At 43.7% G+C, this 27,518-nt stretch overlaps 1 protein-coding gene across 2 annotated transcripts in view; it reads left to right on the top strand.

Annotated features, from left to right (window-relative positions):
* LOC132835831 (adhesion G protein-coupled receptor E2-like) overlaps positions 1-27,518 on the top strand; it is a 49,094-nt gene that overhangs the window by 12,531 nt on the left and 9,045 nt on the right. Inside the window, exons 7-16 of one of the 2 annotated variants that reach the window (XM_060854925.1) lie at positions 2,701-2,789; positions 6,743-6,853; positions 8,679-8,856; positions 12,202-12,324; positions 13,052-13,233; positions 16,278-16,436; positions 18,646-18,852; positions 21,837-22,072; positions 24,089-24,155; positions 25,634-25,725. In XM_060854925.1, coding sequence (XP_060710908.1) covers positions 2,701-2,789; positions 6,743-6,853; positions 8,679-8,856; positions 12,202-12,324; positions 13,052-13,233; positions 16,278-16,436; positions 18,646-18,852; positions 21,837-22,072; positions 24,089-24,155; positions 25,634-25,725 — 1,444 coding nt within the window. The remainder of the gene's footprint in view (positions 1-2,700; positions 2,790-6,742; positions 6,854-8,678; positions 8,857-12,201; positions 12,325-13,051; positions 13,234-16,277; positions 16,437-18,645; positions 18,853-21,836; positions 22,073-24,088; positions 24,156-25,633; positions 25,726-27,518) is intronic. The other variant, XM_060854926.1, reaches the window with a different exon arrangement.

Here is a 27,518-nt window from a genome sequence, read left to right as displayed (position 1 = left end):
TCACCCATTTGAATAGATCAGTTGGCTTCTCAATCTGCCCACAACTCCTTCACATTCCAAACAAAAATCTCGTTGAATATCTCCTCTTCCGCTTCATCCTCTTCAATACCACATCCCCAATCGTTAATATTGCAACACCCGAAGGTAAAACCAAATTCTGTTTTCAGCTCTTAGCAGGGAGGTTCATCTGAGCAACGATAATTTCTCAGGTGTCAGGGTCATGTCCTGGGAACACCAGTTCAAATCCCATCCACGGCAGATGGTGAAATTCGAATTCAATAAAAAAAATCTGGAATAAAAGGGTCCACCATGTCAATTGTCATAAAGATTCATCTTTTGTTTTCATTCACTTATGGGATCATGGCATCATTGCCCAAGCCAACACTTATTGTCCATCTCTAATTGCCCAGACGTTAGATAACAGTCAACCACATTTCTGTGGGCTTGGAGACACATGTAGGCCAGACCAGGTAAGGATGGCAGTTTCCATCCCTAAAGGACCAGATGGATTTTTTTCAACAATTGACAATGAATTTATGGTCATCATTAGACTCTTAATTTCATATTTTTAAAAATTTAATTCAAATTCCACCTTCTGCTGTGGTGGAGATTCGAATCCTGGTCCCTCGAATGTTATCTGGATCTCTGGATTAACAGTCTGACGATAATAGCACTCACCTCCCCTGGTTCGCTAATGTCCCTTTGGGAAGGAAATCTTTACCAAGTCTAGCCTGCACGGGGTTCCTGAACCATAGTAATTGACTGAGTCTCAACTGCCCTCTGGGCAATTCGGGATGGGCAATAAGTGCTGGCCTAGCCAATGATGCCCACATCCTGTAAACAAATGGGAAAAAATGCCCCACTGAAAGCCCTCAATATGCTAGACAGAGAAATGTTGCTCATTTTAAGCCATACATGTGTTACCAGTCATATTGATGAGGTCAGAGACAGGGCTTTGGGTCCTTTGCGTCCATAAATAAGAATTTGATTGCTGGTTTTGAGACCCCCAGCGAGAAACCCTGGCCGACATCAGGCCTAACAGGCCTCCCTTAAAGAATTTCTGCACGTTGGAGCCAACACAGGCTGGAAAGAGTAAACAGGGAGATGCTAAAAGAGAAATAGAATGAGAGGACATGGATTTAAAATGATGCAAAGACTCAGCTAGAGGGATGTGAGAAAAGAAACATTTTCACTCAGTGGGAAGTTCTGGAATGTACTGCCTGGAAATGTGGTAGTGGCAAGTTTGTGGTGTAAAAGTTCAACTGAGGCATTCAAGAAGGCATTGGATGATTATTTGGATAGAAATGGTGTACAGAGATATGGGGAAAAGGCAGGAGATTAGCACTAGGTAATGGAAAACTGCAGGGACAATGGGATGAATGCCCTCATTATGTGCTGTGACAATTAGGGTGGCACAGTGACTCAGTGGTCAGCACTGCTGTCTCACAGCACCACGTACCTGGATTTGATTCCAGCTTCAGGTGACTGTCTGTGCGAAGTTTGCACGTTCTACATGGTTTCCTCCCACAGTCCACAGATGTGCAGGTTAGGTGGATTAGTCATGTTGAAATTGTCCGTAATGTGCAGTTTAGGTGGGTTAGTCGCTCTCCAGAGGATTGGTGTGGACTCAATTGACTGAATAGTCATTCTCCCCATGTTTGTGTAGGTTTCCTCCAGGTGCTTCAGTTTCCTCTCAGTCCGAAGATGGGCAGGTTACGTGAATTGCCCATAGTACTCAGGGATGTGTGGGTTAGGTGCATTATATTAGATTAGATTTCCTACACTGTGGAAACAGGCCCTTCAGCACAACCAGTCCACACTGACCCTCCAGGGGAGTAACCCACCCAGACCCATTCCCCTACGTTTACCCCTTCACCTAACACTACGGGCAATTCACCTAACCTGCACATCTTTGGACTGTGGGAGGAAACCGGAGCACCCGGAAGAAACCCACACAGACACGGGGAGAATGTGCAAACTCCACACAGACAGTCACCCCGAGGCTGGAATTGAACCTGGGACCCTGGTGCTGTGAGGCAGCAGTGCTAACAACTGAGCCACTGTGCCGCCCAATTAATCAGGGGAAAATAAAGAAGGGAGAATGGGTCTGGGTGGAATACCTTTTGGAGGATCGGTGTGGACTTGTTGGGCTAAATGGCCTGTTTCCACATTGTAGGGATTCTATGATTCTATGAATGGCCTCCTTCTGCACTTCAGAGATTCTGTAAAGACAACAAATCTACTTGCCTGCATTGGGAGCCAGCAGTCAGGCATCTCATCCTGACACAACAGCAGTCATAGCACACAGAGCTCTTTCATTTACTCTTCCCACTGATGATGGATACACGCACACACACACAAAAAAATATGTTGGCTCTTAATCCTCAGTTTTAGCTTCTCGTGTGATGTAGCTGTGCCACTGTCATTTAAGAAAGATGCACTGAAGCTGAGAGGAAGCAAGGATCCCCAATAGTCACAGTTAGTTTACTCAGAGACAAAAAGGGACCAGGAAACTCCCAAATCTCAGGTGGGGTGGAAGGGACGGGCCTGCACTGAGATCAAGAAATGTCAAGTCATAAATTTTTAACATCTGTAAGACCAAATTGATCTACCATTACAGAATCTGCAAGTGTTCTAAATACTGAGAAGACCCGGGTTGTGAGACACAAACTTGTTAATTCATGATTGTCCTCCTCACAGGTCCGTTTTTGCGATGTCTAGCTGTCCTCCTGAAGGACCAGTCCATTATCGATAAATGTTACTCTCAACGTCAAGCAGGATCGCTGCAGGTACTGTCACCTCCTTTCATGCACATTTGTCACAGGCTTTGAATTCACTCCCAAGACGAAGGCAGCACAAAATCAGTTGACAGAAAATGCAACTGTGAATATTATTAACATTCATGTGGTTAGGGTGAAGGAATTTTCAAGTGACAATGACTGAGCGTCCATTTTTATCGATTAGTCCATTTTCCCAAACAAAAGTAAAATACTTCAGATGCTGTAAATTTGAAATAATAACGCAAAGTGCAGGAGAAATGTAACAGCTCCATCAGCATCTGAGGATACAGAAACCGAGTTAATGTTTTGTGTCTGATATGAAGAAGTGTCAAGTGGAGTCATAGTCATAGAGTCATACAAATTTTTTGATGCAAATCATCCACACCGACCTGATATCCCAATCTGACCTAGTCCCATTTGCCAGCATTTGACCCATAGCCCTCTAAACTCTTCCTATTCATATACCCAGCCAGATGCCTTTTAAATGCTGTAATTTTACCAGCCTCCACCACTTCCTCTGGCAGCTCATTCCATACACGCACCACCATCTGCGTGAAAAGGTTAGCCCCTCAGTTCCTTCTTAAATCTTTTATTGTCACTTTATACCTATGCCCTCTAGTTTGGATTCCCCCTCCATGGAAAAGATCTTGTCTATTTATCCTATCCATGTCCCTCCAACAGTCTAGGGAAAAAAGACCCAGACTATTCAGCCTCTCCCTATAGCTCAAGCCCTCTTGTCCTGACAATATCCTTGCAAATCTTTTCTATACCCTCTCAAGTTTCACAACATCCTTCCTATAGAGGGGCAATCAGAATTGTATGTAGATTTCCAAAAGTGGCCTCACCAATGTCTTGTACAGCTGCAACGTAATATCCCAATTCATATATTCAATTTTATAAATGATGAAGGTAAGTATGTCAAAAGTCTTCTTCACCACCCTGTCTACCTGTGATTCACTTTCAAGGAATTATGCACCTGCACCCCTAGGTCTCTTTGTTCTGCAATACTCCCTAAACTGCAACACCTCACATTTATCTAAATTAAATTCTGTCTGCTATTCCTCGACCCATTGGCCCATCTGATCAATGTCTCATTGTGCTCTGAGGTAATCCTCTTTGCCATGTACTACACCTCCAATTTTAGTGTCATCTGCAAACTTACTAACTCTACCTCCTAAATTCACATCCAAATCATTTATATAAATGATGAAGAGCAACAGAGCCAGCACCGATCCTTGTGGCACACCGCAGGTCACAGGCCTCCAGTCCGAAAGTCAACCCTCTACCACTTCCCTCTTTCCTATCTTCAAGCCAATTTTGTATCCAATTGGCTAGCTCCCTTTGGATCCCATGTGATCTAACCTTGCTAACCAATCTACCATGCAGAACCTAGGATGAACGCTGTACTGTCTACTGTCTGCCTTCATCAATCTTCTCTGTCTTGAAAAACTCAAATTTGAGTGAAACGCTATCCCCCAGACAAAGCCATCCTGGCTATCTCTAATTAGTTCTTGGCTTTCCAATTGCTTGTAAATCCTATCCCTCAGAATCACCTCTAACAATGTACCCACCACTGACATAAGCCTCACCAGTCTATAGTTCCCTCACTTTTCTTTACAGCCTTTCTGAAGTAATGAAACCAAGTTAGCCAACATCCAGTCCTTCAGCACCTCACCTGTGACTATTAATGAGACAGGTATCTCAGCAAGAGGCCCAGCAGTCGCTTCAGTATCTTCCCACAAAGTTCTGGGAAACACCTGAGATCAGATTCTGGGGATTTATTTACCCTTATGTGTTTTAAGACCTGCAGCACCAAATCTTCTGTAATATGAATGCTTTTTAAAATATCACTATTTATTTCCCCAAGTCCCCTGACTTCCATGTCCTTCGCTGCAGTAAATCCTGACGCGAAATATTTGTTTAGTATGTCACTCATCTCCTGTGGTTCTGCATATAGACAGCCTCATTGATATTTAAGAGACCTTATTCTCTCCCTAGTTACTTCTTTTCCCTTAATGTACTCAATGGAGTCTCTTTGGATTCTCCTTAAATCTATTTGCCAAAGCTTTCTGATGTCCCTTTTTGCCCTCCTGATTTTTCGTTCAAGTAACTCTGCTTCTGTTCAGGTTTTGGACTGTTTTGGTACATCTTCTTACTTTGCCTTGAATTCCCTAACTCTCCAAAACGAATCTAGGTGTTTTTTGAATAGTGATCTACATCCATTTCAATCCTTGGCAAAACCACAGGTAGTAATGGCAGAGTAAGGACTTAAACATTAAAGACACAGGGGAGAAAGAATTTCTTCTTTCAGAGGGGAGGCAATCTGTGGAATACTTTACCAGAGAGGGCTTTCGCTGTTGAGTTATTAAGTATATTTGAGGCTGCAATCGATTTTAAATTGTGAAGCAATCAAGGGGCATAGGGAAAGGTGGAGTTGAAGATGATCAGATCAGTGATGAGGAATCAGGAATTGAAGGTAAAATGAGAAAATGTACCAAAACCGTTTTAGACCTAAACAGAAGCAGAGTTACTTAAGCGGGAAATCAGGAGGGCAAAAAGACCAGCACCCCATCACCAAGTCACCCTTTATTTGTACGTGCCTAGTACATGACACTGACCCAGCTAGCTAGAGTGAACAGAACCCCTGACACTCCTGTTTATCTCTGTCAGCCAGGGCTCCTTGATTGAACCAGATTCACAATCCCAATCAGGGAACTCATATTCTATGAGATACACATGGAGGACATTGTTACAATCACTACAGTCTCATTGAATGTCTGAGCAGACTCAATGGGCTGAATGACCTGCTCCTGCACCAATGTATTTTGGTTTTGATCAGGAAGGACAATGGAAACAAGTTCAAAAGTAATTTTCACCAGGAAAAAGAGCAGGAAGAAATGGAACTAACTGGAAGATCTTTCAACGTGTTGACACAGGCACTATGGACTGAATGTCCCTTTCTCTGATGGATGATTCTATAATTTATTATTTATAGAATATGCAATGAGCAACACAGACTTTACAGTGAGTAGCATTTCAATTTCAATACCCTTCTCCCTACTTCCAATGCTCACCATGACCTTACCTCTCTCGAACTCTTTAAAGGCCCCCAGACCCCACATCCACTCGCACTCCTTTCAGACTCAAAAGGTTAACACTGTTTCTCTCTCCATAGATGCAACCCAGCCTGCTGAGTTTCTCCAGAATTTTCTGTGTTTGTTTGGGACAGACCTTATCCCACTGATCTGGCTGATTGGCACTGTACATGGAAGATGGAGATCTACCCTGATAAAGAGAAAGTGTCTTTTTAGCAAACTTCTTCTGCTGGTATTAAGTATGATGGCCTTCTGGATTAAATGTATTCTTTCGGGAATAAGCAATAATTGATTTCCAGACAGGAGGAGGAGTTGACAGAGCTTGTACCTCAAGGCAGAAAGTCCTGGTCTGAGTCCCACACTGGGGTTCCCTTGCCATGGAAGGAGATCCCATAATGTGGCCAGTGAAGTATATTGTCAGCTTGGAAATCCATCTAATCTGCTTGACAGCAGATATGAAGAGCAGGGGGTGTCTCACAGTCAGCCAGCCAGCAGAGGCAATGGCAAACCGCTTTGTCCATAAGCATGGTAGCAATCTAATGGATGTCCATAGTCCAACCCTTGGAAACAAAAACAGGAGACAAGATAGGCAGTTTCCTTAAAGAGCTAGGCGATGAAAGATGGCCTGATCATTTGTTTTTCAGGATTTCTGTTAGGAAATTGGGGATTAGGTATAGGCTGGGACCCTTGCTGTTCCTCGAATAGGATCAGCACTATGGGCAGAAATTTCTAGAGTGAGATTTGAACCCCTCCATCTGACTGTAAGGATGCTTCCCACTGTCTGCCAAAGGTGCTCCATTTGCTGTGATCAGAACCAAACCCAATGATACCTTTACTGAGATTCCTTTCTTTTACTATGTCATGAAGCCTACGACCGATCAACTTTGCTCTCTCATCAAGCCAACCCTCACATTTGCGGAAGGCATGTGTCAAGTTAAGGAGATTGCCAGATCAGCACACAGCCATGTCACATTAAAAGTAAGTTTATAAAGCATCGTAATCTTAACGCTGATCAAGATCAGGCCAACTGAGCATCTTGTCTTGCATTTGGTGAATGTCAAATGAAATATCAGATATTTCTTAAATGGTGAGAGGTTGGGAAATGTTGAATTTCTGATTGGTTGTCCTTCTTCATAAGTCACTAAAGTCAACATTCAAGTTCAATAAGCATTTAAGAAAGTGACTGGTGAGTTAGTCTTTATTAAGAGATGATTTGAATATGGGAGTAAATATGTCTATTGGGGCTTTGTTAAGTCCACATCTGGATTGTACATAGCTTAGGTCTCCTTTCTGAAGGACAGGTATAATTGCCAAAGATACAATGCAGGTTCACCAAAACAATTTCTGGAAAAGAGCAATTGCCCCACGATGAAAGATGCAATAAATCTGGTTTATATCATCTGGAGTTCAGAAGAGTGGTTAGGGCACTTTTGGAATACTGGTCCGATTCTGGTCTCCCTGCTGTGGCCAAGATGTCATTAAATTTGAGAGGGTGCAGAAAAGATTTACAAGGATGTTGCCAGGGCTGGAGGGTTTGAGCTATAGGGAGGGGCTGAAAAGGTTGGGGCTATTTTCCCTGGAGCATCGGAGGCTGAGAGATGGCATTACAGGGGTTTATAAAATCATGAGGGGCATGGATAGGATGGTATTCCTGATGAAGGGCTTTTGCCCAAAACACCGATTTTACTGCGCCTCGGATGCTGCCTGAACTGCTGTGCTCTTCCAGCACCACTAATCCAGAGCATGGATAGGATGGAACAGTCAAGGTCTTCTCCCTGGGGTGGGGGAGTCTAAAACTAGGTTTAAAGTAAGAGGGGCAAGATTTAAAAGGGACCTAAGGGCAACTTTTCCACGCAGGGGGTGGTGCACGAATAGACTGAGTTGCCAGAGGAAGTGGGGATGCTTATATAATTTCAATATTTAGAAGGCATCTGTATGGATAAATGAATAAGGATTGAGAGGGATATGGGCCAAATTCTGGCAAATGGAACTAGATTAATTTAGGGTATCTGGTCAGCATGGACAAGTTGGACCGAAGGGTCTGTTGCTATACTGTACAACTCTATGACTCTATGAGTCAGGCAACAGATTCCAGGTCACCACCCCCTGCCTGAAAACAATTCCCATCGAATCTCCCTTAAACCTTTTACGTCTTGCCTCCTAATTCCTTCTAATAATGTACCCCAAAGCAAGCGGAGCAGGCTTTATCCAGACCAAATTATAAGTTTATAAGCTATAGTTAGGTCCTCCCTTCAGCCCTTTCTTGTAAAAGCAGTAACCATAGCCCTTCGGAAGAAGGTTTGATCATTTAGTTGTAGTTCAGGGTCCTCTCCAAAGTAACCATTGGATATATCTCAGTTCTTCCAAGTATTGTCCCATTGGTCATTAAAACTGAGGGGGCATCACTGAAGAGGCAATGGCCCAAAATGGCTTCCTCAACTTGTTAAGTTGGCCTAGATAGCCAAATTGGTGCTGATTCCCCAGAGTCTGCCAGTGTGCAGGCCAAGAATCAACATTACATTGTGAGTGGGTGTTGATTAACTGAAGAAGGTGTATAAAGAACTTACGAAAGCTAGGAGGCTATGTGCGGGACATGAAGGGCTAAATAGCCTCCTTCTGTCCCACATCGTAACAGAGAAAAGTATAATAGTCCTCACCAAGAACAAACACAAATGGAATGGATCTCAGGAGAAACTTGAACTACTTACCTAGCAGGGCATTGTATGCTTACACTGAGGTTTTCATAAAAGGCGCACAGAGAGAAAATTGGTGTTATAAAATGATAATTACATCTCATTCACAGAATGTCATGAGCTTTGGAAACAAATTCTTCAATGATAGTTCCAAGCTGGAGAAAGTGGATGATGAAAATCAACTACAGTCAACCTCATTGTTCTTGAATGCCATGGAAAGTTTCACCCTAGGTGCTGCTTTGGCCTCACCTGGCCAAAAAACCAAGAACGTAACAACATCACATTTAGGTACAGGTTGTTCTGTTATAACGCGCGTTTCAGCATTGCAAATTGGCTATAATGTGATTGACAAATTGGGGACACTATTTCTATGGCATAAACTTTGAAAACGTGTATTGATTGCATCACGGTTTCATCACCAGTACTTTAAGTGCTGTTTCTAAAGAGTGATTTTCTGTAATGCAGGGTTGCATAAGAATGCAACCCTTGCGTTATAGAAGTACTGACTGTACAATTGAAACATTGCAATATCTGCACGGCTATGTTTTAGTGTAATAAAGGTGGTTCTGGTCATAACTCACTGTACAAGACCCAGGATCACAAAACCACAGATAAGGAGAGTGGCTGGGAAAGTGGAATTGAAGCAGTAGACTAGCTGTGGTTGTGTTGAATGGTGGAGAAGGCTCGATGGACCGAGTGGTCTATTCCTGCTTCTATTTCTTATCTCTTATTGAGGCAGGCAGAGCTTATAAAAGAACACAGGAGATATCAGCTTGAATCTTCGAGCCTGTTCCATCATTCAACAGGAGCATGGCTCTTGTTCCACCTTAGTGCCATCTTCCCTCACTGTACCCACATTCCTTGATTCCCTCAGTACCTAATGTCATCTGTCTTGAACATGCTCAATGACTGAGCACCCAAGATCTTCTATGGTAGAGAACTGTGAAGATCCAAGTTTCCCAAACTAAACTAGTCCCACTTGCCTGTCTTTGGCTCATATCCATCCAAACCTTTCCTGTCCATATACCTATCCAAAGGTCTTTTAAATATTGTAACTGTACCTGCATCTATCACTTCCTCTGGCAGTTCATCCCACATATGAACCACCATCTGTGAGAAAAAGTTACCCCTCAGGTCCCTTTTAAATCTTTCTCCTCTTGCCTTACAAATATGCCCCCTATTATTAAACACTCCCTCCCAAGGGAAAAGACCTTTGCTATCCACTTCATATATGTCCCTCATGATTTTATAAACCTCTGTAAGGTCACCCCTCAACCTCCTAGACTTCAGTGAAAAAGGTCCCAGCCTATTCAGCCTATCCGTACAACTCTCCAATCTGGGAAACTTGGTCAGCATAGATGAGTTGGACCAAAGGGTCTGCTTCAATGCTATGTGACTCTTTGACTCTGTGGCTATAGTTTGTTTGAAAAGGTTTGACCTCATCTTCATCGCAAATTGACAACACCTTACTTTGAGACTACATCCCTGTGTTCTAGCTTGGTCAGTCAGTAGAAACAACCTGTCAGTGTCTACCCTGTCAAACTCCGAACCATAAGATGAAGGAACAGAATTAGGCCATTCAGCCCATCAAGTCTGCTCCACAATTCAATCATGCCTGATATGTTTCTCAACCTCATTCTCCTGTGTTCTCCCTGTGACCCTTGATCCCCTTACTAATCAAGAGCCTATCTATCTCTCTCTGTCTTAATTACACTCAATGATTTGGCCTCCACAACCTTCTGCAGTAGTGAGTTCCAGAGATTCGCCACCCTCTGGCTGAAGAAATTCCTCCTTATCTCACTTTTAAAGGATCATCCCTTCACTGAGGCTGTGCCCTTGGGTCCTAGTCTCTCCTACTATTGGGAACATCTTCATCACATCCACTGTATCTAGGCCTCTCAGCATTCTGTAAGTTTCAATCAGATCCCACTCACTCTTCTAACTCCATTGAATTAAGATCGAGAGTCACCAGTCACACCTCATGTGAACAAGCCCATCATCCCTGTGATCATTCTTATGAATCTCATCTGGGCCCTCCCCAATGCCGCTACATCCTTCCTTAGATATGGGGTACAAAGCTGCTTACAATATTCCATATGCGGTCTGACCAGAGCCTTATACACCCATAGCTGTACATCTCCGCTGTTGTTTTCCAGCCCTCTTGAAATGCAAGCTAACATTGCATTTGCCTTCCTAATCACCAACTGAACCTGCATGTCAACCAGAAGAGAATCCTGAACTAGAACTCCCAAGTCCCTTTGCACTTCAGATTTCCAAAGCCTTTTTCCATTTAGAAAATAGTTTATGCCTCTATTCTTCCTGTCAAAATGTATAATTTCAGATCTTCTTACATTAAATTCCATCTCCCACTTCATGCCCATTTGACTAACCTGTATAAGGCCTTCTACACCTCCTTGCTTTCATAACATTACCTGTCCCTCCACCTAAAGAATGGTATATTTGTCAATATAGTCACTTCTCACTCTTCTAACCTCAAACAAATGCAGGTTCAACCAAATCAATCTTTTCCCACATACAAGCCCTTGAAACAAGTCCAATGAATGTATGTCTCCTTCACCAATATCTCTAAAACAATAACCAAAACAAAAGTGAAAGAACTGCAGATGCTGGAAGTCCAAAACAAAAACAGAAGTTGCTGGAAAAGGTCAGCCTCTCTGGCAGAATCTGTGCAGATAAAGCAGAATTAATGTTTCAGGTCCAATGATCCTTCTTTAGAACTGCCTGTAACTGGGAAATGGTCAGAATGATCCAATAATGGGCTGGGACGGTAAGGGACAGTAAGTAAACAATTGGTGAAAATGGAGCCCAGAGAGAGAGAGAAAAACAGACAAAGTTCTGGGTAAAGGTCAGCCTGGGAGAATGAATAGTTGCTAATGGGGACGATCAATGGCCGACAATGGATAGTGTGTGGTAGCAGTCCATGTTATGAAAAGGCGAAAGTGAGGATTGCAGATGTTGGAGATTAGCGTCGAGAGTGTGGTGCTGGAAAAGCACAGCAGGTCAGGCAACATCCGAAGAGCAGGAGAATCAACATTTCGGCAAAAGCCTTTTATCAGGAATTCCTGCTCCTCAGAAGCTGCCTGACCTGCTGTGCTTTTCCAGCACGACCCTCTTGACGTGTTATGACAAGGCCTGGTGTATGTGGAGGTTTGGATAAGAACATGGGAGAAGGTGCTCAAATCCTAAAATTGTTGACCAACACCTTATTTTCTGCTTGGGAACACTCCAACCTTCCAGACTCAACACTGAGTTCAACAATTTTACTCCCATGTCCTTCCCTCAAACCCCACACAACGGCTTGGCCAAACCACCCTAACCTGCACAGCAGAAAATGTGCAAACTCCACACAGACAGTCACCCGAGGCTAGTGTCAAACCCAGGTCCCTGGCGCTGTGAGGCAACCGTGCTAACCACCGTGCTGTTGTGAATTAATTACCCTGGTTGTAAAAGCTAGGCCAGCAGGAGTACACAACATGGCCTCTCTTCTTATAAATCTGTCAGAGCAGCCAGGAGATGACCCATTTGTGAAACACATCACCCACAGACACAAAACAGAGCAGTTTATCACATTTATTACTGACCAGATCAATGTGCTTTGTGTTTAACTTATAGGTTTTGATGTTCGCATCATCCAAGTGCAGGAGCATTCAAAAATACCTGACAAAATAACTCTTCACGCGAAGGGAAACACAATGGATGCTTATTCACGGACGGTCACAGAGGGAGAAACAAGTGGTGAGGTTTCATTTATTCGGGCAATGTTTTCTATTTGCCTGTTTTGATAGACCTGGAGCTGGTGGAGCTATCAGTCCTTGCCACTATTTCAATGAGAATGATGTTAGCCCTTTGCATTGAAGGTTAAAAATCTTGCATTGATTTAGCACCGTTTGTGACCTGACAATGTCACAGACTTCATAATGCAGTCATGGGATATTGTAATGTAGGAAACACGACAGTCAGACTCTATGCGACTAACAGGAATCAGACAGCAACCAGATAGTCTACTTTAGCGATACTGAGTGATAAACATTGGTCAAGATGCCAGGGGAAACAGACTGCCCTTCTGTTCTTCAAATCTGTGCTGTGGGATCTTACATCTCCAAAGGACCGAAGATCCAGTTAGCATCTTTTTGCACATCTGACAGTGCAGCAACTCCTCAGTGGGTCTTACACTCAAGTCTCTGGAGTAGGACTTGAAATCACTGCCTTCTAATGTAACAGAATTCAAAGCACAAGTAGATCATTCAGCCCATCGGCCCTATCAAGGCTAACTTTCCCCCTCAATGCCATTTTCATGTACTATCCGCATATCCCTTGATACCTTTAATATCCTCAACAGGCACAAATACTACCCACTGGAGTGTAAATCATATTCTGTAGTCAGTAGGTGGTTGCTCGTTATTCTTGCAGGAATTCGAGATGAGCTAATTTGCACTGTATTTTCTGATAACTACCTGGACAGGGTCCATTGCCATTGCTTTCATCTCGTATGACCGACTGAATTTCCTCCAGAGTGGGCATTTCATTGAGAATGAAAGGACAAGGCCTTACCAGCTGATCTCGGGAGTGGTGTCGGCCACAATTGGGAACCACAGGCGTCACAAGCTCCGTGAAAGAGTCAACATCACGCTGAAACATAAAAAGGTCTGAGGCATTGCAACTACTCATTTGGCCCAGAGTGCAGAATAAATCATGCCCCATGTCAAAGGGATTAAAGATAACTAGTGACGTAATGGTTTACTGGTGCGATGGGAACTCATTCACACTTCTGCTGCCGATATCCTAACTCACTCCGTGTGCTCACTGTACCCCTACCAATCCAGCAACACCTCCATTTTAAAATTCTCAACCTTGTTTTCCAATCTGTCTACATCTTTGTCCTTCCTCTATGTCTGTAATCCGCCAAAATCTGTGCTTTCATTCAAATGTTTCTTTATCATTTGTTCACGGGATATAGCATGTCACTGACCGAACCCTCAAGTTCACAGAAGGCAGACAACCATTTGGCTGTAGGTTTAGAGACAGATGTAGGCCAGACCCGGTTAAGCATGGAAGATTTCCTTCCCTAACAGGCATTAGTGAACCAGACGGATTCCAACAACAAGTGACAGTGATTGCATATTTTCCATCAAGCTGATTTTAATTCTAAATTCATTTTTTATTTAATTCAAATTTCAGTACTGCCATGCAGGACCCCAGGTCCCCAGGCCAATCAGTTATTCCAATAACATTACCAGCTGTCTCCTCCAAATCTAAAAATCTCATGACACCAGCATATAATCCAACAGGTTTATATGGAAGTATAAGCTTTCAGAGCATTGCTCCTTCATCAGGTAGTTAGTGGAGTAGGATCATAAGATGCAGAATTTACAGCAAAAGGTCACAGTGTCATACACTGATGCAATATGTTGAACAAACCTAAATTGCTGTTTTGTCTTTCATCTTTTAGAATGGGTTGCAGGTTTCAATTCATTAATATGTAAATCCCAGAACTTCTTTCAAGTCACATTCCCAATGTAACTTAAGGTTTATTATAAAAAAGTGACATCTCAGCTCAAACAATGCATTAAAGGTGTGAGATTACTGTCTGTATGTATTCCAATCTTGACTGAGACTGGTCCTACTTCCAAAGTAGGAATTTATAGAATGTCACATGGATTTAAAAAAAGTAACTGCCTACAGATTGTGTGCTTTTTGAACAAAATAGAATGCACCTGCAAATACAATTCTGCAAATACAAAGTTCCAATCCTGACTCCTGAAGTAATTTCCCCTCCCTCAATCCATTTTCTACGTGCCACCACTTACATGTCATAAGATCATACAGTGATCCAGTCAAGATTGGAATACATATAGCACAGAAAAGGCCCTTAGGCCGATCACGTCTGCACCGATACTGACACTAATCCCATTTCCCACACTAGGCCTTGAATGCTATGACTCTTCAAGTGCTCACCCATTACTTTTAAAAGGTTGTGAGGTTTTATAGAGTCATAGAGATGCACAGCAAGGAAACAGACCCTTCGGTCCAACCTGTCCATGCCGACCAGATATCCCAACCCAATCTAGTCCCACCTGCCAGCACCCAGCCGATATCCCTCCAAACCCTTCCTATTCATATACCCAAACAGATGCCTCTTAAATGTTGCAATTGTACCAGCCTCCACCACTTCCTCTGGCAGCTCATTCCATACATGTACCACTCTCTGTGTGAAAATGTTGCCCCATAGGTCTCTTTTATATCTTTCCCCTCTCACCCCAAACCTATGCTCTCTAATTCTGAACTCCCCCATCCCAGGGAAAAGACTTTGCCTATTTACCCTATCCATGCCCCTCATAATTTTGTCAACCTCTATAAGGTCACCTCTCAGCCTCCGATGCTGCAGGGAAAACAGCCCCAGCCTGTTCAGCCTCTCCCTATAGTTCAAATCCTCCAACCCTGGCAACATCCTTGTAAATCTTTTCTGAACCCTTTCAAGTTTCATAACATCTTTCCGATAGGAAGGAGACCAGAATTGCACGCAATATTCCAACAGTGGTCTAACCAATGTCCTGTACAGCCGCAACATGACCTCCCAACTCCTGTACTCAATACTGTGACCAATAAAGGAAAGCATACCAAACGCCTTCTTCACTACCCTATCTACCTGCAACTCCACTTTCAAGGAGCTATGAACCTACTCTCCAAAGTCTCTTTGTTCAGCAACACTCCCGAGGTCCTCACCATTAAGTGTATAAGTCCTGCTAAGATTTGCTTTCCCAAAATGCAGCACCTCGCATTTATCTGAATTAAACTCCATCTGCTACTTCTCAGCCCATTGGACATCTGGTCAAGATCCTGTTGTAATCTGAAGTAACCCTCTTCGCTGTCCACTACACCTCCAATTTTGGTGTCATCTGCAAACTTACTAACTATACCTCTTATGCTCGTGTCCAAATCATTTATGTTAATGACAAAAGGTAGACTACCCAGCACCGATCCTTGTGGCACTCCATTGGTCATTGGCCTCCTGTCTGAAAAACAACCCTCCACCACCACCCTCTATCTTCTCCCTTTGAGCCAGTTCTGTATCCAAATGGCTAGTTCTCCCTGTATTTCGTGAGATCTAACCTTGCTAATCAGTCTCCCATGGGGACATCCAGTACTTCCTCCTCTGTAATATGGACATTTTGCAAGGTGTCACCATCTATTCCCTACAGTCTATATCTTCCATATCCTTTTCCACAACAAATACTGATGCAAAATGCTCATTTAGTCTCTCTCCCATTTTCTGTGGCTCCACACAAAGGCCACCATGCTGATCTTTGAGGGGCTCTATTCTCTACCCTTTTGTCCTTTATGTATTTCTGAAAACTCTTTGGATTCTCCTTAATTCTATTTGCCAAAGCTATCAGAAGTGCATTCCAAACCTCCACCACCCTCTGTGTAAAGCTAATTTTACCACAAAATTCCTCTTCATGTCCTGCCATTCTGTCTAGACTTTAAGCTCCAAGATACCCTTTCTCAACCTCTCCACCCCTCCAGAGCATTCTCCTTTATAAAATTGCTTTAGCCAGGTTTTCCCAATCTCTCACTATATGGCTCAGAGTTAGATCTTGATCGATGGTATTCTTGGGAGGTGTTTGACTACACTAAAGGCGCCATTCAAATTCATGCAAGTTCCTGTTGTGAACTCCTATCTCACACAGAGAACTGATGGGTGCCTGGTATGCGTTTACTGGAACCACACGGAGGACAGAAGTCACTGGTCGCCTGAGGGATGTGTCATGATTGCTTCAAACAAAACTCACACAGTGTGTGGCTGCCACCATCTGTCCAGCTTCGCCGTTCTCATGACAGCTGTGGAGGTACAAAGTGACTGAAGGTCAAGCTCTCGAGAAATGACATTATTCGGGTCACCTTTGGAAGACTATGTTCAGTTCTGGTCTCCCTGCTGTCGGAGAAATGTTGTTAAACTCAAAAGAGTTCTGAAAAGATTTGCAAGAGTGTTGCCAGGGTTGGAGGGTTTGAGCTACAGGGAGAGGCTGAATAGGCTGGCGCTATTTTCCCTGGAGCATCGGAAGCTGAGGGATGACCGTATAGAGGTATATAAAAGCATAAGGGCATGGTTTGGATGAATAGTCAAGGTTTTTCCCTGGGTAGAGGAATCCAAAACTAGAGAGCATAGGTTTAAGGTGAGGGAGAAAGATTTGGAAGGGACCTAAGGCGCAACTTTATCATGAAGGAGATGGTACATGTATGGGATGAGCTGCCAGAGGAAGTGGTGGATGCTGGTGCAATCACAACTTTTAGAAGGCATCTGGATGGACATATGAATAGGAAGAGGGATATGGGACAAATGCTAACAAATGGGATTAGATTAATTTATGATATCTGGTTGGCATGGAGTTAGACTGAAGAGGAGAAAGTGGGGACTGCAGATGCTATCAGAGCTGAAAAATGTGTTGCTGGAAAAGCGCAGCAGGTTAGGCAGCATCAAAGGAGCAGGAGAATCGACGTTTCGGGCATAAGCCTTCCTGAAGAAGGGCTTATGCTCGAAACATCGATTCTCCTGCTCCTTTGATGCTGCCTGACCTGCTGCGCTTTTCCAGCAACACATTTTTCAGTTAGACTGAAGAGTCTGTTTCTGTGTTTTACAACTCTAGAAATCTATGACAAAGTGTTGGAGGGGAGTGTTACCTTTATGTCTAGTCCAAGGACACTGAGATTATTTTGAACTGCCTACCTCCAGTATTGGTTAAAGCTAGGTCTCTCAACATGAATCTGGAATTAGATCTAGCTCTTCCCTGGTCAGGAAGTGGTGGATGCTGGTGCAATCACAACTTTTAGAAGGCATCTGGATGGACATATGAATAGGAAGAGGGATATGGGACAAATGCTAACAAATGGGATTAGATTAATTTATGATATCTGGTTGGCATGGAGTTAGACTGAAGAGGAGAAAGTGGGGACTGCAGATGCTATCAGAGCTGAAAAATGTGTTGCTGGAAAAGCGCAGCAGGTTAGGCAGCATCAAAGGAGCAGGAGAATCGACGTTTCGGGCATAAGCCTTCCTGAAGAAGGGCTTATGCTCGAAACATCGATTCTCCTGCTCCTTTGATGCTGCCTGACCTGCTGCGCTTTTCCAGCAACACATTTTTCAGTTAGACTGAAGAGTCTGTTTCTGTGTTTTACAACTCTAGAAATCTATGACAAAGTGTTGGAGGGGAGTGTTACCTTTATGTCTAGTCCAAGGACACTGAGATTATTTTGAACTGCCTACCTCCAGTATTGGTTAAAGCTAGGTCTCTCAACATGAATCTGGAATTAGATCTAGCTCTTCCCTGGTCAGTCTCTGAGCTACAAATCAAGCTATAAGTGCAGGGTTCTTGGATCCAATTATACGACCCAATCCCTACATTACAATTCACAGACCTTAGACTTGTTCCATAGCTTCACCATGTCCCACCTCTTCATTCCCAATTTTACCTCTTCCCAAAGCAAGAGATGTTTTACCTATTGCACTCGATGGTAGATGAAGACAAAGCTCACATGGAACATAGACACCAACTCTTCACAAATCTCTAAGGCCATGGGAACATCATCATGTCCAAGTTCCCTACTAGCACACATATTGGCTATTCCTTCACAAATGTGCAACTCCCTCCCTGACAGCACTCTGGGGGTACCTGGACTGTAAGGACTGCAGTGGTTCAAGAACAGGACCACCTTCTCAAGGGCAAGTAAGGATAGTCCATAATTAGTGGCCTGACCCACTGGAGCAAGACCCACGCCTCAGTAAAGATTTTCATTGGGAAGTCGATATCCTTCAATGCTGTCAATTCGATTTCTCAGTGACCTGGAAGGTGAGGGTCTGAGGATAGAGTTGAAACTGACAGCAAGGGAAAATGCCATTATCACATGTCCTGTTAATCACATAGCCATTAAAAGAAGGTACGAAATGTGCCTGTATTGCAACAGGGAAGAAGTGCTATCAGCAGAGGAGGGAAGAGAGCACAGTCTTAGTATCAGTTGTATTTCTGGAAGGTGGTTACGATTTGTGTTCTACTCATTTAGGAGGATGGTCACTTGGATTGGAACCTCAGTATCATAACACTGGTTGGGATCAGCTTGTCACTGATATGCCTGGGCTTCGCTATCATCACGTTTCGGTTCTGCACCCAAGTTACCAGCCACAACCACATCATCCACATCAACCTGTGCATCACCCTGTTTCTGGCTGAGTTACTTTTCCTGGTGGGCATTCACAAAACCAGCAACAAGGTGAGCAAATTTCAAGGTTCACAACCACACCCTTCTACCCCCACATCAACAACCACCACCCTCCCAAACCATTCTAAAAATTTCCAGTTCATTCAGTGCTGACTGGATGGAGGATGGTAGCCTTCCTTTACAAAGACATCTGGAAGGGGATTGAGCCAAGATCAGTGGGGATGCCCTCTATTGGAACTGAGGCACCTTAAGTGAAAAGGAAGTGGTGAGCAAACACTGGTAGCAAGGGTTCAAATACCACAATGGCAGCTGATGTAACTCGAATTCAAATTAATAAACCTCTGGAATTTAAAGAAAAAAATAATTTCAGTAATGACCATCGTGAAGCACTCAGCAATAGTCATAAAACCCCACCTGGTTCACTGAAGTCCTCTCAGGTAGGAAATCTGTAGTCCTTACCTGGACTGGCCTACTTGCAACTCCAGGCCAACAGTCCTGTGGTTGACTGTGAACCATCATCTGAGGTAGTATAGCAAGCCACTCAATGCTGGTGCAATTCAGGATGGACAACCAATTCTGACCTTGCCATTGATGGCCACGTTCCATAAAGGAGAAAGGAATTCAGCATAGTTCTACCTTTACAAGTTTACTTCCAATTTATTCTACATAAACTGTGAATGCATTCTTGTTAGGTTCAGTCAGTAGTGGTCTTGTCTTTGATTGAGAGATTTCTTCACACCAGAACTTGAGTACGTGAGCTAGGCTGGCTCATATTACTGAAGGATTGCAGCCCAGTTGCAGAGCCCTCATTTACATCTGCTATTCCCTAGTGATTGACATATCTCCTAACTTCACAAAGACTGTCTTGCACCTCCATTCAGATGGATGCACTTCCAACAACACTCAAGAAGCTTGGCATCACCAGGACAACATAATCTATTCAGTTGGTATCCTATACCCCATGTCAAATATACACTGGCTGCACTGTATACCATCTATGTAATGCCTTACAGCAACTTTGTAACAGCATCTGCCAAACTTACCACCTGAAAGGAGAATGGCAGTGAGCATGGGAACACTGCTCACACACTCCATAGGTTTGGCCCCAAGTCACATGACGTATATAATGTTTCACCTCACCGAGGTGACATGCCGGAAATCAAGCCCTGTTATTCCCTGAGTTGTGATAAAGATTTTAAATAGGATACAGAATTCCCTAATTACCCTCTCCGTTAGACACAGCTTGATAGAAAGCACAGAATAAATTTATGATCTGTACTTACAAATAGAACATAGAACATTACAGCGCAGTACAGGCCCTTCGGCCCTCGATGTTGCACCGATCTGTGGAACCAATCTGAAGCCCATCTAGCCTACACTATTACATTTCCATCCGTATGTTTATCCAATGACCATTTAAATGTCCTTAAAGTTGGCGAGTCTACTACTGTTGCAGGTAGTGCATTCCATGTCCCTACTACTCTCTGAGTAAAGAACCTACCTCTGACATCTATCACCCCTCAATTTAAAGCTGTGACCCCTCATGCTAGCCATCACTATCCGAGAAAAAAGGCTCTCACTGTCCACCCTATCTAACCCTCTGATTATCTTATATGTCTCAATTAAGTCACCCCTCAACCTTCTTCTCTCTAACAAAAAAACAGACTCAACACCCTCAGCCTTTTCTCATCAGACCTTCCGTCCATGCCAGTCAACATTCTAGTAAATCTCTACAGGTAACAGCTACAAACCATCAGCATAATAAGAAAAGAGTGTAACTCTTCTAGTTACACATCACACACACAGATGATTTAAGAAACAGTGTTAAGTGTAAACTAGGAAAGTAGTTCAGTGGTCCCTGTTCACAGGATTTGCTGAGAGGTCTCTTGTGCTGATTAGAACATAACTTCTCAGTCTTCCTTCCCCCGATGCTTCCACTGGTTTGCAAGAGGCACAGGATGGCTCTGACTTACTAATTCAAAGATCACAATTTATAGCAACTGCTGGAGGAAAATAACCAATTATTTTCAGGCTTAAAGTGGCTTTTACTGCAGAGAATTGAGAGCTCCTGAGCTGGTGGAGGTCTGAGGCCTTCTCTGTATCTTATTGACAGCTCCAAGTAGTTCAGCTACTTGAGAACCAATTACACCGTGTTGGCAGGTAGAAGTTGTTCATAATCGATAGCTGGCCAGTAGTCCATAAACCTGCTTGTGGCTAACCAAATCTCCATTTGGACACAACGCTTTGGCTCCAGTTCATCTGCAAATGGGACTTCAACGGGTGGCATGGTGGCTCAGTGGTTAGCACTGCTGCTTCACAGCACCAGGGACCTGAGTTCAATCCCAGCCTCGGGCAACAGTGTGGAGTTTGCACATTCTCCCCGTGTCTGCGTGGGTTTCCTCTGGATGCTCTGGTTTCCTCCCATTGTCCAAAGATGTGTAGGTTAGGGTGAATGCTGTGCTAACTTGCCCAGTGTTCAGGGATGTATAGATTAGGTGCATTAGTCAGGGGTTAAATGTAGGGTAGGGAGAATGAGTCTGGTTGGGTTACACTTTGGAGAGTCAGTGTGGACTTGTTGGGCCAAAGGGCCTGTTTTCACACTGTACGGATTCTATACACTACTGCTGGAGCCAATAGCTGTGTAAACAGTGCTTGCAATGAGTGTCAGGTCACCTGCTTTCAAAGCATGCAGTAATGCTTGGGTTTTTAAAACAGTTCTTTGCCCAGTTCAGTCCTTAATTAAGAATACAGAAAAGACACAGAAAAATGTTTTTTTTTTACAATTAGCCCATTCTGTCATTCTCAAAATTTCGGACCCTCTATCTAAGATCACCGTGGGTTTACTTTTACTGTACATGCTGCAGATGTTGAAGGTGGCAGCTCACCTTCTGAAGGGCAACCAGGGATGGGCAATACATGTCAATGCTGCCCACGTCCTCAGGATTGTTTTACAAGCAGAAAAGACAAACATATCGAGGCAGGTTAAGGATAGATGTCATGTGAGGCTGAGACTCAACCCATGTCGTTTGTTCCAGGTTGCATGTGCAGTCATCACGGGATGTTTGCACTACCTTTTCCTGGCAGCCTTCGCTTGGATGTGTGTGGAAGGAATTCACCTTCACCTCATGGTCAGGAACCTCCAGAAAATCAACAACTCTTGCGCCCGTAAAGGGCTGTCATGGTTTATGTATCCCTTTGGATATGGAGTGCCAGCTGTAATCGTCACTGTTTCTGCAGCAATGTATCCAACTGGTTACGGGACACAACGCTAGTAAGTAATGTCTGAATGTGCAGAACAGGCGGACTGGAAAAGAGCAGCAGATCCTTGCTATTCCCAGAATGTTACAGGCAAACAAGACTTCCCCTATTTAGGGAGGAGAAAGTGAGGTCTGCAGATGCTGGAGATCAGAGCTGAAAATGTGTTACTGGAAAAGCGCAGCTGGTCAGGCAGCATCCAAGGAACAGGAAATTCGACGTTTCGGGCATAAGCCTGGGCTTATTCCTGAAGAAGGGCTTATGCCCGAAACGTCCAATTTCCTGTTCCTTAGATGCTGCCTGACCTGCTGCACTTTTCCAGCAACACTTCCCCTATTTACCCAAGTTCCAACCCAGGTTGACAGGGAGCACTGTACTTAACACAAATTACTTTTTATTACAAATAGATAGACTCAAGCTACAGGAATAGATTATTATCTGACAATGATAGATTGGGAAAGGGGGCAATGCAGTGAGAGCTGTGTGTCCTTGTACACCAGTCACTGAAAGGGAGCATTGCAGGGGCAGCAGGAGGTGGAGAAGGGAAATGGGATATTGGTCTTCACAGTGAGAGGATTCAGGTACAGGGACAGGGATGTCTTGCTACAATTGTACAGGGTCTTGGTGGTACCTGGAATATTGTGTGCAGTTTTCGACTCCTTATCTGAGGAATGATGTTCTGGCTACGAAAGGAGGGCAGTGAAGACTTACTAGGCTGATTCTTGTAATGGCAAGACAAAAGAAGAGAGTCTGGATCAGTTGGGATGAAATTTAGAGGGGGGAGTTTCCCTCTAAACCTACAACATTTTAATGGGAAGAGACAGGGTAAACACAGGTAGGGTGTTCCTGATGATTGGAGAGACCAGAACTAGGGATCAGAGTCTAAGAGTATCGAGTTGCCCATTTAGGATTGAGACCAGGAAAAATGTCTTCGCCCAGAGAGTGATGAACCTCTGGAATTCTTTGCCACAGAAAGTGATTGAGGCCAAAATATTGAATGGTTTCAAGAAGAAGTTTGGTATAAAGAGTAGAGGGATCAAAGGGCATGAGGAGAAAACAGGAACAAGGGACTGAGTTGGATGATCAACCATGATTGTACTGAATGGTCGGAGGACCAAATGGCCTACTCTTGTTCCTATGTTCTATGTTTCTATGTTACAGTTTATAGTTATGAACCCATGGCATAAAGCTTTACTGTATAAAGTGGCCAGGCACTTTAGTGTTCAGCACTGCTGCCTCACAGTGCCAGGGACCCAAATTCGATTCTACTCTTGGTCGACTGTCTGTGTGGAGTTTACACATTCTCCCCGTGTCTCAATGAGTTTCCTCTGGGTGCTCCGGTTTCCTCCCACAGTCCAAAGATGTGCAAGTTAGGTGAATTGGCCATGATAAATTGCCCCATAGTGCTCAGGGATGTGAGGGTTAGGTGCATTAGTTGGGGGTAAATGTAAAGTAATAGAAATAGGGGAATAGGTCTGGGTGAGTTACTTTCAGACGGTCGGTGTGGACTTGTTGGGCCGAATAGCCTGTTTCCACCCTGTAGGGATTCTACAATAAAGCTGTATGTCCCTTATCAGCTTTCCCTCAGATACATAAACATACAAAGGCAGATAAAAACGATGGATACTGTGGACAGGGCATCATCATTAAACCACCTTTTCTGTGCAATTCTAGATGGACTATCCTTGCTCAGATCTGATGAACAAATATAAAAGTGCTGGTCACTTTGCTTGGGAACTTATCACAGACATTCACAGTGCACCTCTGTATGGTCACTTAGGAATACAGTAGACATCCATTTTATAGGTGGTATTCATAACATAATAGAAAGTTTAGATAATTGAGTTTTATTTCTGGGGCTTTTTTTACATAGCCCTAAGCAGCAATGCATCATAGCACAGAAAGACTTTATAAGATATTTAAAGAATAAAGCTTATGGGAGACCATATGAGGAAGGAGTGAGGTAGGAAGATGAAAAGGGTCCCAGTGATGTCCCTAACTATTTCATTTCTCTCTCTCTCTTACATTCCAGTTGCTGGCTGACGACTGAGAATGGATTAATCTGGAGTTTCATTGGCCCAGTCTGCTTGATAATTCTGGTAACTATGTTATTATCTCAATATTGAAGAATATTTGAGTGCTCCCCCTCTCTCGAATGCCTATTTCATATTCAGTGGGTAATGTCCCTGCCTTTGACCCTGCTCTCAGTTTGGGTCCCGCTCAGAATTTGCGGCCCAAGGAAGGTATGTATATTCAATTGCCAAACAAGTTGGCAGATCCTTCCAACACTTGCAAATGACAAGTGGTAGGAGATTCCCAGTGGATCTGAGGGTGTAAATAGCCTGCCTCTCTCCTTGTGTTCCCAAGTTAAGGAAGAGCCATAGGGAATATGAGCAAATCAGCCATTGTCTCATTGAGTAGCAAAGCAGACGGCATGGAGTTAATTGCCTACTTCTGTTCTACATCTTCCATTCTTATGCACCTTTAAGGAAAGGAAGCATAGCTTTATCAACAAAGCCATCATTCAAAACTGCACTCCTATCTTAGAGTGAAGGGAGGGAGAAGATTAGTGTGGTAACATTTCTCAGCATTTTTACTGGCGCACTGTTTGACTGAAGCCAAGGGTGTTCTAGAGTTAGGGTTGGAGGTGGCATTTACAAGTGAAACAGTGGCACAGGCCTCCAAATTGTCCACTTGGCCGTGCCTCAGGGTACAGCATCACATTCTACTGAAGTTTAACCTTATTCTTTCACACAACTTGCACCATCCACACTGGAAGGCATCCTAAAATACTCGATATAATGGGCTGTACAGTGGCTCAGTGGTGCCTCACAGCACCAAGGGTCTGAGTTTGATTCCACTCTCAGGTGACTATGTGAAGTTTGCACAAACTCCCTGTGTCCATGTGGGTTTCCTGTGGGTGCTCCGGTTTCCTCCCACAGTCCAAAGATGCACAGATTAGGCAAATTGGCCATGCTAAATTGTCGAGAGTGTTCAGGGATTAACCATGAGAAAAATGTGCGGGTACAGGTATAGAGTGGGGGAACTAGGTCTACATGGGATGCTCTTTGGAGGGTTGGCACAGATCCAATGGACAAATAGCCTCTTTTTGCACTTTAGGGATTCTAATTTCAGGAATGCCGTGTCCCATTTTGATGACACCTTTCTAACCGCTACCCAACACCCCCGACCAGGTCTCTATGGCTCTCAGCAGAGCTGATCTGCTTTCTACTATTCACATCTATTTTGCATCTCCATCATTTCTTTCATCAGCACTCCCGAGGTCTTTTGCTCTGGGCACAGGAGGACAATCTGGACTTGATATATGCAGGCCATAGAGTTTAAGATAAGCTCAATTAATTTATGGGGAAGGTGAGAACAGTCACATTTGGAATAGCAAATTAGAAAGGTAGGAGTTATAAATGAGGGTAAGAATGTGCAACTCAGACACGAGGAATATCTAAAACTGAATACAGGGGAATTCTACCACAATGCATCCTGAGCACTGCTGCTGGCGTAAAGGCTTAAGAAGTTTCATTGCTGCAAATGATTTTGATCAGCTCTGTTTACCCTGCAGTTTAATATGACGCTGTTTGCTGTGACACTCTGGATACTGAAGGTACAACTCACCCGCCTCAACGCAGAAGTCACAAAAATTAAGGACATGAGGCAAGTGAAAATCCCAGATTCCAAACTCAAGCATTACTTTGGACTGACATGAAATAATGCTCTTTTCAATGTACAGCATCCAGAATTTGCTTTCATGTCTTCTCTTCTCCAGCACAGACATCCCTAAGTGGGCAGTAACAAGCTATTGGACTGTCACGGGCATCATCCCCAAACCTGTCTTCATGTTGAACCAAGATTCAGATAAACAAATTTCCCAGAGTCATCAAATTGGTACGTCACAGAAGGAAGCCCCAATCCTGCCTGAAAAGGCTCTTCAAATGAGCATCGTTACTGAGTGCCAATCTCTCAATGAGTGCCAATGAGCCCTCACATCCCATTTTTATCCAAATAACCATCCAATGCTCCTCTTGAATACTTCCATTGAACCAGCCTCCACCACATTTCCAGGCAGTGCATTCCACACCCTAACTATTCGCTGAGTGAAAAATGTTTCTCTGAAATGAACCTTGCTTCTTTTGCACATCTCTATGCTCCTCTCATTCTTGCTCCTTTAACAATTAGGAACAGCTTTCCTGATCTATTCTGTGCAACCCCTGCTCCTGATTTTGAAAACTTTTCTCAGATCTCCTCTCAGCCCTTTTCTCTCCAATGAGAACAGTCCCAACTTCCTCAATCCATCCTCTTCACTGAAGTTCCCCAGGCCTAGACCCATTCTTTGAACTCATTTCTGCAGTCTCCCCAGTGCATTCACATCTTTCCTCTAATGTGCTGCCCACAACTATACCTAAGACTCCAGCTGAGGTTGAAGTTGCTGCAAGTTATGCTCCAGTCATTCAGAACCTTGGTTAGGCTCCCTCTAGCATGCCATTTTCATTGCTGTGGAACGCAGTCAGGAAGACCAGATTAACCTTCAAGGAGATGCAGATTCACAAGGATGACAGTAGAACTGATAAAGATTAAGTCATAAGGGTTGAATGTCTCAGCTTTTTGTTCAATGCAGTGCACAACACATCGAGGCTCCTTAAACAGTGCCTTCCAAATCCACATCCCCTATCATCTAGAAGGACAAAGGTAGTAGATAGATGCGAATGTCACACCTGCACATTTGCCTCCAAGCCACTCACCATCCAGGCATGAATGTATATCACTATAACTTCAGTGTTGCTGGGTCAACATCCTGAAACTCCATCCCTGTCAGTATTTTGGATCTATCTGCAGCAAATGGACTGCAGTGGTTGAAGAAGGCAGTGCACCACTGTAGTGATTATAAAGAGGTCAGTCAGGTGGACGTCATAAAATATGAGTTCTCTGACTATGGCTGTTAACCTGGTCCAATCAGGGAGCCGTGGCTGACGTCTATAAACAGGACTTTCAGAGATTCTGTTCACTCTGAGAGCTGGCTCTGAGGGAGCTGGATCAGTGTCAAGGACTCTTCATGTGTAAATGAAGGGTGACTGGGGCTGGCTTTGTGGAGTTATTTCAGCCACCACCTTCTCAAGGGCAACTAGGGAAGGGCAATAAATGGCCCAGTCAGTGACAGCTATGTCTGATGAATGAATAAATAAGATGTTCTGCACTTACATATGTCAGTCTTCTGACGTGCTTGTTTGGTTAATGGGTAAGGACTCAGAGACAAGTAAAGCCAGGTCATAGATCCTGAACTGGAAAGATAGGCCAGATGGGCGGAATGGTGTACTCCTATGATGTATAGAAACTTTAAAGTATTGTTTAAAACCTTGCGCACTTAAAAGCACACCACTACATTGCCTGAATGAAAATCCAAATATATTAAGTACACACAGTTCTGCAGATCAGAAAGTGATCAGATCAAG

Source organism: Hemiscyllium ocellatum, chromosome 45 (genome assembly GCF_020745735.1).
Source record: "Hemiscyllium ocellatum isolate sHemOce1 chromosome 45, sHemOce1.pat.X.cur, whole genome shotgun sequence".
NCBI lineage: Eukaryota > Metazoa > Chordata > Chondrichthyes > Orectolobiformes > Hemiscylliidae > Hemiscyllium > Hemiscyllium ocellatum.
Note: the sequence above shows the minus strand (reverse complement) of the source record. Positions and strands in the feature narration are given on the sequence as shown.